The sequence below is a fragment of the Corvus brachyrhynchos genome, unplaced genomic scaffold (assembly GCF_000691975.1).
Source record: "Corvus brachyrhynchos isolate BGI_N302 unplaced genomic scaffold, ASM69197v1 scaffold523, whole genome shotgun sequence".
Classification (NCBI taxonomy): Eukaryota; Metazoa; Chordata; class Aves; order Passeriformes; family Corvidae; genus Corvus; species Corvus brachyrhynchos.
In genome coordinates this window covers 2759452-2772478 of record NW_008237265.1, presented here as the reverse complement: position 1 = coordinate 2772478, position 13027 = coordinate 2759452, and the positions used below count along the sequence as shown (strand labels likewise).

At 41.3% G+C, this 13027-nt stretch overlaps 1 protein-coding gene across 1 annotated transcript in view; it reads right to left on the bottom strand.

Moving 5' to 3' along the window:
* Positions 1-13027, bottom strand: part of KIAA0930 (KIAA0930 ortholog) — a 63415-nt gene that overhangs the window by 9071 nt on the left and 41317 nt on the right. Inside the window, exons 2-7 of the mRNA XM_008630824.2 lie at positions 12052-12159; positions 10761-10838; positions 6246-6347; positions 5040-5180; positions 2791-2985; positions 475-637 (exon numbers count right to left, since the gene is read on the bottom strand). Coding sequence (XP_008629046.1) covers positions 475-637; positions 2791-2985; positions 5040-5180; positions 6246-6347; positions 10761-10838; positions 12052-12159 — 787 coding nt within the window. The remainder of the gene's footprint in view (positions 1-474; positions 638-2790; positions 2986-5039; positions 5181-6245; positions 6348-10760; positions 10839-12051; positions 12160-13027) is intronic.

Below are 13027 nucleotides of genomic sequence, written 5' to 3'. Positions count from 1 at the left end.
GTAACTAGAATTTAAAGGAAGAGTTCCACAAGTCATTAAACTATTATACAAACTCATTAGGTTTTCTCTTTATAGAGTTCAGAACTGATTTAAAGCCAGTTGAAGTAAAACACCTTTTCACCAGCTTTAACCAACTCTTGATCAAATCAGAATTCAAAGAACTTGTTGCTGAGAACATGCCCTACCCAACTATACCTGGAGAAGTGCCCCCAAAGTGTGTGACATCTGGGAAAGGGGGAGGATCTCAGCTGCTCCAGTTTCTCTCAAATGGGTCCACATAAAAGAAATAAGTTTTAACATATTCAGAGATACTCAAGCTTGTGAAAAATCTTATTTTCAGAGAGGCACTGGCTGTTTGTGGAGCTCTCGTTTTTCCACCCTGCAAACCTGCTTGAAAACCCTTCACTGGGATACCTTTCCACAGCTCTGTGCCCTCTCCAGACAAGTCTGTTTAGCTGTCAATACTTCTCTCACCTCCACCATCATCATCTCTGAAGAACTCCTCACTGTCGTTTGCTGAATGGGACTTTTTCATCTCAGCAATTCGATTTCGGGGCACTTTTCTCTTGAGGGATGGGGAGAAGAAGGATGGGCGGTTGTTACGTTCTGGGGTTGGCGGTGTGCTGAAAGAGGTAACCTGAAAGGGAAATAGAAGAAATGCTGGAGAAAGACTTGGCTTTCCCTCCATGTGCCACAAGGCGGTCACATGTGTAAAAATCAGAATGATGACGGGTATCTAGATATGTTTTATCAAAGCAGCTAGAGAATTTCAACTGAGTAAACATTTCAGCTTCAAAATGCTCATCAAGGGGAAAATATTTTGGTATATCACAACCCTCAACTGTTACATGAATAAAGAAAAACCTCTCTCCTCAGATGATCACTTTTAACAAGGATTTACAGTCATAACGGCACAAAATTAGTAATTTAGGCACCAAGAATGTCGATCTTATTTTTGCATATTGAAATTCAGGAGACTTAACATGCTAAGAATGTATTGTATTGAACACACTCAAATCGTGCACCTTCATTTCTTTGGCACGCACAAGGCAGCAGTTTCCCTATTGGGAAGGCTGTCCCATGGGATCCCTGTGGAAGGTCAGTGTCCCTGGGGAGCAGGGTCACAAATTCCTGAGCACAACACACTGAGGCAGACATGAAGTCAATGTTCTCTTTTATGTGTGTCATGTTTCAATACTGGAAGGAGAAAATGAAGCTGTGGTGCCTCAGATGATTTGGTTAGTCCAAGTGATGACAAATACATGGATGGAACCATCTGTGGTGAAACACAAATTAGGGACAAAACTGTGGAGACACCCTTCTTTCAGAGCAGTAGTTGCCATTGAGTAAACTACAATTAAAGCCAGCACACCTGTTTTGGAGAGAACTGAAATGTAGTGCTGATGTACTGGCTGTGATTGCACTATTTTAATAGTTTCATTTCAAAAGGAAAAAAATAGGGATAACTACTTTGCAAATGGATGTGAGTAACTTTTATCTTGTCTTTTCTTCTTCACACAGTCAATTTAACAACCCCCTAACTCTTCCTGAGCTGGCACCTGACACTGCTCATATCTGTCCAAAGGAATGCAGAGGGAGGTGACATGGAGTGACAATGGCAGCCAAGCCAGGCTGATGTTACACTGCAGAAACACTCCATGTTGTCCCTCTATCACTAATGTTAAAAAAATAAAAGAAAGGGATTGTAACACCCAACTGATCCTCTCCCCAGCACACTTAATTTCTAATTTGTGCTTGCCTCTGTTTTTAATTTTGGAGTCATTTCATATCACACTGTGGGTGGAATGAGAAACAGACGTATCACCGTTAAAACCACTAGCAAAAAGCAGTGGTAACACATTATCAAATCTAATTTGACATTTTCCAGCTGACACTGGAAGCCTTGGAGACAAAAGATCATGTTGTCCCTCCAGGCCTGATTTCTTCAGGCTGTATTTCTGTGGTAGAGAGCAAGAACATCCAGTTAATGAGTTCTGTGCTGGTAGCTCATGTTGCTTTCTACCAAGTCAGAAACAAAAACCACACTGCCTGCATGGAGATCTCTAGAAGCAGTTCTTCAGATCTTTAAATGATACAGGTTAGCCACACTACACAGAAAACCATGCTAGACTCTAGCAGGTACTGACCCAGCCCAGGTCTGTGCAAATATTTTGAAGACATGTTGCCTAATCCCCATCAACCAGGTAAAATGTTGTAATGGAAAATAAAGCTCAGGATTGAATAAAGGCCAAATTGGCATCTGTGGTCTGATTCTATTGGCATTTTACTGCACTTGCATTAAAATTAAGCATATGTATGATGCATCTGGGTCCGTGATCTTTGTTTAGCATTATACAGGCTTTGTGTTGGCAGTATTCCTCAGTGGCAAAACCTAACAATACCATTTCCTGTGAGGTTTAGCAAGCAACCTATATAATACACAAATTCCACATTTCTAGGTAAATCCCATTTTGCACAGAAGTGGAATCTAAGTATTTTATAGAAAACAGGCAGAATCATCGGTTTCCTTGGCATCAAGACTGCTGTTGTTTCAACAAAACACTCCTCCAGAAGTATGAATCATCCAGTCATCTCTGTATTCAGCATTTGCTCAGGAGAAACTGCATTAAAAAAATCCATCTCATATACTGAGTTCAACCAAATTACACAGAGGCAAACTTAAGTGCAGCACCTCGATGTGACTTAACCCCAGCTTCAATCTGCCTCCTGCCTTTGGAACAAAGCATGTTCATGCTTCACCTTCAGAAAGTATTTCTGTCTGCTACTTACTCTCTCATGCACTGGGGAGTCTGGATTTGAATCTTCTTCTGTCCCATACGGTGAAGTGTCACCAGTGGAAACTCTACTCACTGCCATCTCCGCATGCCCTTTTCCCTGCGGTCCTTTCATTCGGACAAACTCCATGTTGTTGTATTTATAAAAGCCAAAAGACATTCTTTGAGCCATCTTAGCTGCAACGCTCACCTACAATGCATCAAGACAGGAGAGAAGAACATGTAATAACAGCTCTACAACTTGAAAATAACATCCTCTGAAAGCAGTTATCTAAGAAAATGTCAGAACCATAGTGGATAATGATTCCTAAGAAACATTTTAAGCCACAATCTGAAGTGATCTCCAAAAGGAAAGTAATTTTACAGAGACAAAAACAGGTTCTGAGAAGAACCAATTCCTTCAGCCATCCAAAAGGCAGAGTTACCAATGGCACACTGAGAGAAAACCAAAAGTTTTTATCCAGGCCCACACACTGTGGCACAGGAGAGCACAGGCAGGTACATGCACAACACAATGCATCCTGTGCCGAGGCACTCGTTTGAGTCCAAAAGGCAATAGACACACACACACAAGATGCTTCAAACCAGCAAAGCACACCCCACAACTGGGCCACTACTTTGTGCCAAGTAATTTCTGACATTTTTATGTCCATACTGTCAAGGCCAAAATATGAGGAACCAGCCCCAAGCACAACTAACTTGCACTGCATGGCTCACCAAGACACCCTGACAATTTTAAATCCCATAAACAGACACAGGGGCTCAATTTCCAGTCAGCAGAACTGAACTGAGAATTGAACTGAGAACTGAAAAAAGGAACAGACCAATATGAAAACAGTCGAGCTTTTGCTAAGTGATGTAAGTAGGATTTATCCATAAGTTTAAGTGATTTATTGCAATTTTCGTCAGTTTATGAAAAGGACAAGATGCTCATCAGCTTGCATAGTACTGAGAATTACAGAATCCTAGAATAATTTAGGTTAGAAACTACCTTTAAGATCATTAAGTCCAACCAAGTCCACCACTAAATCATGTCCTTAAGTGTCATATCTACACATGTGTGAAATATCTCAAGGGTTGAGGACTCCACCACTTCCCTGGGCAGCCTGTTCCAGTGCTTGAAAACCCTTCCAGTAAAGGAATTTTTCCTAGTATTCAATATAAACCTTCCCTGAAACAACTGAAATGAAGTAACCTTCAAAAGCATAGAGATTACTCCTGTTCTGTAAAAATAATGGTAAAATTTCAAGGTTTGCCTCTGGCCATAATGGAATATTTGAAAAATTAACAATTTTACTTCATCTAACAAAATAATGTCAAGTAGCTGTGTGGTCAATCAGAACATTCCTAGACTATGTGGCGACTTTACCACATCAGATCTTATCTTTCCACTGCAGGACTTTCTTTTTATGTTGTCCTCAGTGATTCTGCATTCCCATTTATTTTAATAACCCAGCTGCTGATTGTGTAAGGCCATAAGATGACGGTGGGAGAGAAACAACTTCTGTTTCATATTCTCTCAGAAACCTGCTGGAAGAGTGTAATGGCTCACATTTAAAACAACAAGAAGGGAAATTATTCAGCATCTCTCCTGACAAGGGCAGAAACAAAGAGAACTTTACAGACACAGTAGATATTGTGGGAATTTCTTCTGTTTGTTTCTAAAAATCTCTCAGGATTGTCTTCATAATAAGCCATTTAAGAAGTTTACTGACTTGAAGGTGAAAGTGCTGGTATTTCATGTTTCTGTAGAAAGCAGAGAAAGCTTTTCTCAGTGGCAGTGAGACTACAAGGGTCTTTTGAAAACAGCCATGAGTGCAAAATACAATGAAGAAAAATACATGTTATCGCAAGGTAGTTACCAGAGTTTAAGATCTCCCATGAAATCATACCTTCTCTGAATACAGAAATATCTATGACCTTTCAAGAAAATGAAGGGGCTCAAAGAACTGTTGTTCAAGTCCATTCCAGTGTCACACTCTTGACTACTTATCCCTACCTCCCCTCCTTTTGGCAAACAGCAGAGGAATATATCCCAATCTCAATACCCTCAGTTATCTGAGCCAAATCCAGTAGCTTTCACCTAACTTTCAAAGCCAAAAAAGACAGACAATGATGCAGCTGATCTAATAGGACAAAAAGATGACAGCATCAGCCAAAGAGAACCTAGAAATTTTCTTTACAAAGAAAATTTAGTCAGAGCACCATTGCTGCAAAGGACATGGTCTTTCAGAAGCTCCTTACCCTGTTGTCATAGACCTTCTTGAGTGCTTCATAGCGGATGGACCCCTGGAAAATCACCCCTTGGAAGGTGTTGCTTTTATCACTGGCCACCAGCTCCACACAGACCATTTCTCCTTCTCCCACAGTCATGTCACTGAAAACCTGCCAAAGATGCAAGATGAAACACTTGGATGCAAACTGCAGTTGTTCAAATTGAAATACGTTCCGATTCCCATGGCTGTCCTTACACCCAAGGAACTTTCAATATAAATTGAAAGGGAGCAGAATGTTTCACCCCAGCCTTTCAAGAAAACAGACTCCAGGCAGTGCACACTGCAAATCACACATTGAGATGAGCAGCCCTCACATCAGCCTTTCATGCTTTAGCCCATCATAGGTACTGATGCCTAAATACAACTTTAAGATCAGATTTCAAATATTAAAGAGAGAGGAAGGTAACATAAAATAAAATAAAATAAAATAAAATAAAATAAAATAAAATAAAATAAAATAAAATAAAATAAAATATGTGGAGGGTGGGGGGCCTGCTGGACAAGGAACAAAAGGAGTCCTATGGTGGAACAAGTCCTAGGTTCTTTTTTAGGTTAGGGTGACTGAAAAAGCTTCTCCCAAGATGCTCTGTTCTGTTATGTTAATGTACCCCAGTTCTGCTTCCCTGGTTGGCTACGTTGGCCGCTCCACCCCTTGCCCCATCACCACACTCTCAGAATTTCCCTATTGGTTCCTTTACCCTGGCCCCACCTGTGTGCCGCCCCCTGCCCTCAGATCATTGGTCCCTGATGCTCAATCTGCTCCCATATAAAACCCTGGACCTTGCATTGTTCTCAGGCTACTTCTCTGCAACCCTGCACGAGTGTGGCTGCAATAAACCTCTCCTGTAAAACCCATGCGAAGACCCTTCCTGCTCCTTTATCGTTGGACTGTTTTTGACAGCTATCTGGTGTATCTGTGCGTACGTGTGTGTGTGTGTGTGTGTGGTGGCTGCATCGAACAGCTTCCTCCCTTGGAGACGCTTTTGGGAAGGTCGCGGCATTTTACCATCCAACGCCACTGCGACAAAGTAAAATAAAATATAATAAAATAAGATCTCGCAGAAGATAAACCGCAACTACCCAAGAACATTTGTTCAAAAGGTACAAGAAAACAGCTAATCAGGACCTACGACTAGAATAGGACAAAACTTTGCTGCTGCGACAAGGAACTCACCTCTTCAAAACTGTCAATCATGAAGAATATATTGGGGTAGCTGATCTTTGACTCCTCTCCTTTACTGTCCATTGGGTGTTTGCTTGGAGATGCAAACACTTGCTGAGAAAGATGCAGAAAAAGATACCTCTTCTCAGTGAAATGTGCTTGGGAATAGACACACAAACACAAGGCAAGTAATTACAAAACATCTCAGGCTGGCACTGCTAACTTACGCTAGAGGTGCTGGACATCCTTCAAGCACAGCTGAGCTGGTTTCTGACTAAAGCCAGATTTGCAGTAATGGCACTTGAGGAATCCTTGGTTTCCACATGCAAGTAATCAAAAACCCATTTCTCCACAGTAAATCTACCTGTGTACCTAACCTCTCACCATACTACAGTATACCATCCTACTTTTTCATCATCACTTTCAGATGCCTTTATGTTGCTGCAATGTGCTGCAAAGTAAAATACCACAGTGCAAGAAAGTTACCATGAAGCAGCTGATCCAACACCTTTAATTTGTTATTGTTTACTTAGTACCACACTAAGATCAACCTCCCTCAGTAAGGGCAGCGTGGCTGTCCTGGGGTGATTCATAATGCTATTTTATTCCATATCTACCTGCACACAAAAACCACTACTGTATCTTTATAACCCTACAGCCTCAGACCTTGTGTGTGTGAGGTGCTATCACGGGCATTTTTGAAATCGGTGCAGGGGCAGTTTCTGGGCTCTTGGCTGTGTAGTATTCACTTTGCAGGCTACTTCGTCTTTGTTCAGGCTTTCCTTCCGTTTTTTTGTTCTCTCTTAATTTTGGGGTTTTTTTTTTCCTTGTATAGGGGAGACTGCAGTTAGTGATTTTGGGCTGCCTTGGGGCGAATTCCACAGGCGCCCACCTGTAGCAGCCCTCGCTCCAACCCAAGCCCTTCCAGGAGAGAAGGCTATGGAGAGTCTCTCTTTTGTGGCAGCTTTGGGTTTGCAGCTGTAGCTACTTGTAGAAATTGCATTTTGCAATTAGAAACTGTTTCAAAGTGAACTTGCAAACTCTGCCAACAGCCAGAAAAAAAGCGAGCGAGTTCCTGGGGCCAGGCCGCCCTGTGCCAGTGCCCACAGACTGGCCCTTTCCCCCCCAACTCCACACCCAGGCTGCAGAGCCCGGCAGCAGCAGCAGAGCCCGCGAAAGGCAGGAGGAAGCGGCTGCAGCAGTGCAGACCCCACACAGGCTGGTGAGTTTCCATCTGCCTCTGGAACTGCTCTGTGGGCTCCTGCCTTCCTGGTAGGGGTTGCCACCATCTTGTCTCTTTGTTCCTGGGGACATGTGGTCACCTGGGAGGTGCCATCTTGGAAGGGAACAGTGTGACACCATCTTCCCTTTGTCCCTTGGTTACATGGCTGCCTCCTGCAGGCGCCATTTTGGGAACAGGTATTTCTGGCATTTTGGGTTTCTTTTTGTTCCCATGCGGTTTTGAGTTTTAACAGTTTGGTATCTAGCAGTTATTTACTTTTTCGCCCTGCCTGTTGGTGTCTGTTTGTTAATAAAATGTTATTTTTTCACTTAAATCTACTTATATTTCATTCGTTATTGGGGGAAAGGGATTGGTTGGAATCAAGGGGGAGGTTACTCATTTCAGAGTGCCCACTTCTTTAGACTGTCTAAAACTGTTCGAAATGATACCAAGTTTAATTTTTTTTAATGTAAATTTAGTCAGGGGTTTTGTTCATCTTTGCCCTGGGGGGAAGGCAATCAAAGTTTCTTTTCAGGGGACTGTTTCATCACTCGAGGCCTGATGAGCTTAACATCTCAACAGACTGGGAGTAGCACAGAAGATACACAAAAAATAATGACCATCAACAACCATTAACGAATATCAACTCCAAACATCACCCCTGGCATGGTCAGAAACACCTGGTCTAGGAAAAGAGAGATAAGGGAATGAAGAATGAGAACCTATTAACATTGAAGGCGAAGAGATTGATAACCAATAGGAAAGCAAATACTAAGAACTGTGTAACTTGGGGCCAATGAACATTGAACCAATTAATTTCTATGGGTTTTGACTGTATAAGTATGTGAAAAATCTAGTAAAAATTATGTGAGAATGTTGTGGTTTAGTATAGCTTGGTTTTCAGCTAAGGAGAAATCCATCATGATGGAATGAATTTCTCTGCACAACCCGGGCAATGTGCGGATGAAATGATTTCTGTTGCACATCCTGGCAGAACAACATCCTGGCCAGAATAAAGTAATGCGCCTTGATTCTCTAACACTAAAAATGTTGTTGGAGAGTTTTTGTTTTCCCCGCAGTTCTGGTGACAAAACCAAGACAATGGCTCACAACACTTGGTTTCTCATCCGCATCTTCTGGTTCTTTTTTTTATCACTGTGCTTCCTCTTACACATTTCTCCCTCCTAAGCAGTTCCTGAACTCCTTTAGTGACTTTGTTTAAATAGCTAAAGGCTTTAGATTTTATCATTCCAAAAAGATTAGCGACCAGGTAAGGAGGGAGAAGGAATTCATACCAAGCAGATTTCTTTCCTTCCGCATTTGTTTACAAACAAAGGTTTGAATTACAGAAACCTGTCAAATCTTAGCCCACTGTGAACATGCTGAAAGCTCTGGATCTGACCAGGCTGTCAAGTTCGAGACATTCTTGCTACAAACCATTCAACACAAAACATAATTAAGGATAGGATATTAGATATTCATGAGAGGGTTGCTTTTCCTTATTTGTATCTATGCAGCCTTTAAGCACATTGAAATACAGTTAAAAAGAAAGGTTGTTTCAACACCAGAAACATCATTAGAAAGTACCCAGACTCCTCAAAAATGCTACTTGCACCAATGCCTGAAACAAAGATGTCTTCCAGGCATTCTCATTTTTATGCCAGCCAATGAACAGCAAAACATCCTCCCAAATTCATCTCCAGTCGGGCACACCTGAGGAAAATACAGTTTGTGGAGATTTTATTGTCAAGCCAGCAGTTTTCAAAATAAAGTCAGCCTTTTTCCTTCTGGCTTCATGCCGTATGCATTCAGTTGTATGAGCAGAGTAGATTTGTCAGTTGTATGAGCAGAGTAGATTTGTCATAGGTCTGGAGTAGGACAACAGGTCTTAGGCCATCAACATCTGGCTACACATGGGCAGGAGAAGACGCATTTTTTAAAGCAAGAACCATCAGAGCAGTAATGCAGATCCAAACCAGCTGGATTTCCTTCATTTAACACCAACAGCTCAATGGTGGACGTGACAACGAAATGCCCAACTGCAAACATGCTTTCACAGCATATGGAATTGCCTTTGCCCTCTCTATAGATCAACGCAACGATGCTGAAATGTTACTGGTATGTTCTGGTAAGTTTAAATGTGGAAAAAGGGAAGACACAATTTATAAGCAGTCCCACAATAGGAGCCTCTAGAAAGGAGGAACAAAAAACTTCCTCTTCCTTCTAAATACTGCTCACATGCAGTAAGGGCATATCCCTCATCTTCTCCTTCCTAGTTTTCAAATCTGCAAATAATATTCACAGATTTTTCTCAAAAACATTTGCAGAAGTTAACTTGGGGTGAAATTTGGACTAGCCAACAGTGAAAAAAGCAATGAGAAATAACAGGCTTAAATCAGTAGCGCAATGTGGCATCTCAACAACACCTAGAGAAAAAATTATGTGCTTAATCAATGTAAATCACAGAGACAACAATCAGCATTCCTAGTTTTGTTTGTAGGCAAAGAAAAAGTTCTTTTAAAGTGGCAAAACATAATTAAAAACTAAAGAGCACTGGTTAATTTCGGTAAAGCCATGCAAACACCTGCATGAACTAAGGGAATGGAAATGCCTGGGATAAACAGGCTTTTGAAGGCAACAGGAGCCTTTTAAAGAAGAATTTCTGCTAACTAGAAGAAGTTGTTGCAAGATCTACTGGAAATTGAGTGGGGAAGCCTCAGGTTTCTTGCTCCTATCCCCTTTATGCTTGTTATTCAGTCTCTTCCACTATGCTAAACCCTGGATTAACTGCACAGAAAAGATAAAAGCCTAGGGTATGGAGAATAAAGGAATGAGCAGGTTAAGAGACAAACTAAGAATCTTGTAAAAGAATAAAAATATAAATTGGTAATCAGTAAATTGTCTGCCATTTAGCAGCTCTACATTAGAAACTTACCCTGAAGGCTCCTCATAACCCAGATCTCATACAATTTCAGGTTTAGTCTCGGACTGGGGAACAGTTAGGCATCATATTCCTTCCTACCCCCAGCACCTTCCCTTTCTCCCCTAAATCCACCAGGCAAAGATATACACCCTGAAGCATGCAAGGGTCTTTACAATTTACAAAATTTACAAAGAGGGGCTATAAAGGATATTTACATCTCCCATCTAGGTAACTGGCAAGAAATGTCACTATACAAAGACTTGAGATGCTTCACAAGGATGAATCTGTCAAAGCACAGCCTGAGAACCACTGCCCCAGTTTTTAAGATTAAGTAATACTGGATACCAACCTCTGATCCACAGCAATAAAAGGGGAAGCTCACCTGAGATTTCTTTTTGTGAATATGAATATCACCTCCATCAGAGCGTGTGCACACAGCACAGGTCACCACATAATCCAGCTGGAACAGGGCACCATACAGAGAAATTAACATTTAGAGTTGGGAAAACAAAACATTGGTGTGCATGAAGCAGAACACATTCTGTTTCACTTTTTTTTAGCTGTCTGTCTAAAAAGCATGATATTTTGGTGTTGCCATTTTCTTTACTCTCTTTACTATACTGAACCTCCTACGATTTTCAAACCTGTGTTTTTTCATTAACTAAGTAACACCAAAATCTCTTGCACAGCTGCTTGTTGAGGTGCACAACCAATGGGTAAGGAAAGTCCTGCTGATATAGTTTAACATGAACTTAATTTCAGATGGGGGAATAAGCAGCGCGCGCACACACACACACACACACACATCCCTAAGCACACTTTATGATAGAAATGGAAAAGATTTCCTCCCTTTGAACAGGGAAAAAGAGACACACTAATGAACACCAGTGACATGTTAGAGATATCAGAAAACACAAGCACAGCCTTCCAAACAACCTGAAAAAACTTAAAAGGATAAAGTGCAATAGCTCTGGACAGCAATGGCCAGCTATAACAATATCTCTGAATTCTGATTGTGGCAAATATATCCTGGTTTTACTGAGTATCAAATAAAGGCAAAAACTGCTCTCTGCAGAGAAGTTCTGCAAAGAGAGTTCTGGGAGAAAGGAGGGAGAATGAAAACAATTTATTTTCCAGGATGTGTGCCTGAGCCAACAGTTTCCCATTCTGAGATCATAATCAGCAAAACTCTTAAGGGATCTCAAATGATTACAGTAATATTCAGCTTTCCTAAGCACCAATGTAACACACACAATAACCAAACAACCTATGAATTAATTAAAGAAATAATTAGTTCTGCCTTCATGTTCCTACCACCAAATGTTTTATTAAAGTTCTGCTGTCAAGAGCAGTAACCCTCCAGCATAATACATGACACTGCATTTACACTTACCACTCTTCGGTCTTAGCTGCACCAGTACTGTGAACTCTAATGGAAATGCTGCTTGTCTAAGTCTCATTCACTCTCAAAACCCATTAAAATGGATGAAGCCTTCCTTTTGCAAAACTTTGTTATGGAGAACAAAACTCAGCCCAGCTTCACTGCATACAGTTAAAGTTTTTTGTAGAAAGCTATTAGGACTCTATCAAAAAATAATAAGTATCTCAGTTTAGATTCTGAAAGGCAAAACTGCATAAATAGCCTGTGAAAATTAGATAAGCATCACTGTTACCTTCTGCAGGATGAGGTTCAAGTAGACACTCTCTTCCCAGTCAATATCGGGGTCTCCCAGGCCAGGAAGCTTCTTAGAATCCCTCCGGTAAACTTCAACTTCAACCTGCTAAGAAAATACCACATCTCTTTGAAAACTATTACTTAGAGGTACCTATTTCCAAATATAAAAGTGGTATCAGAAGCTGCACATCATGTAGCTTCCTAGTTTTCTGCCAGGATCAGATTTTGCTGATGATGCAAGGCTTTGTGTAGAAATGAACTGGGGAAACATGGGGTGTGTGGGCAAACAGGGAAGAAAGGCAAGTCTGTGCAGGAGAATCCCAGTTTTGGACAGGAGCTTCATTTATTTCCTGTAACAGGTATGTTTTAGCAAAAATGAAATTAATAAAATCAGGGATGCACACACATACATATTTCTCTTAACACAATCCCTCAGAATCAAGCAGGTCACTACACTAATGCTCAGCATGGTCCAGCCTGTAGCTATTGCTTATTTTCCATTGGTATGGGAGTCTCTGGGAAGACAAAGTCCAACAATTAATCACAGAATATGACAACTTGGAAGAGACCCAGAAAGATCATCAGTCCAGCTCTTGGCCCTGTACAGACCATCCCCAAGAGTCACATCATGTGTCCCTTGGGGATGGTCCTGTGCGCGCCACAGAGGATATTTTGGAAACCCCTTTGTAATGGGTTTGTGTGGCCAGGTTTTGGTAGCAGGAGAGTGTCATGGTTTAGCATAGTATGGTTTTTTGGTAAAGAAGGCTCCATCAGCCACAGAAGTGATTCTCTTGCAAAGAGGTGCTTACAGCTTCCTCTATGACCTGACAGATCCTATCAACTGGCTAGTTTGAATATTGGCAACTTTTTAAGCCACTTAAGAAGCTTGACATGCCTCTGTGATCCACATTTAAGAACAAACAGAGCCTGGAAAAGCTCTCTTGTCTTCTGGCTTTTGGAGAGGTAGCGGGGGG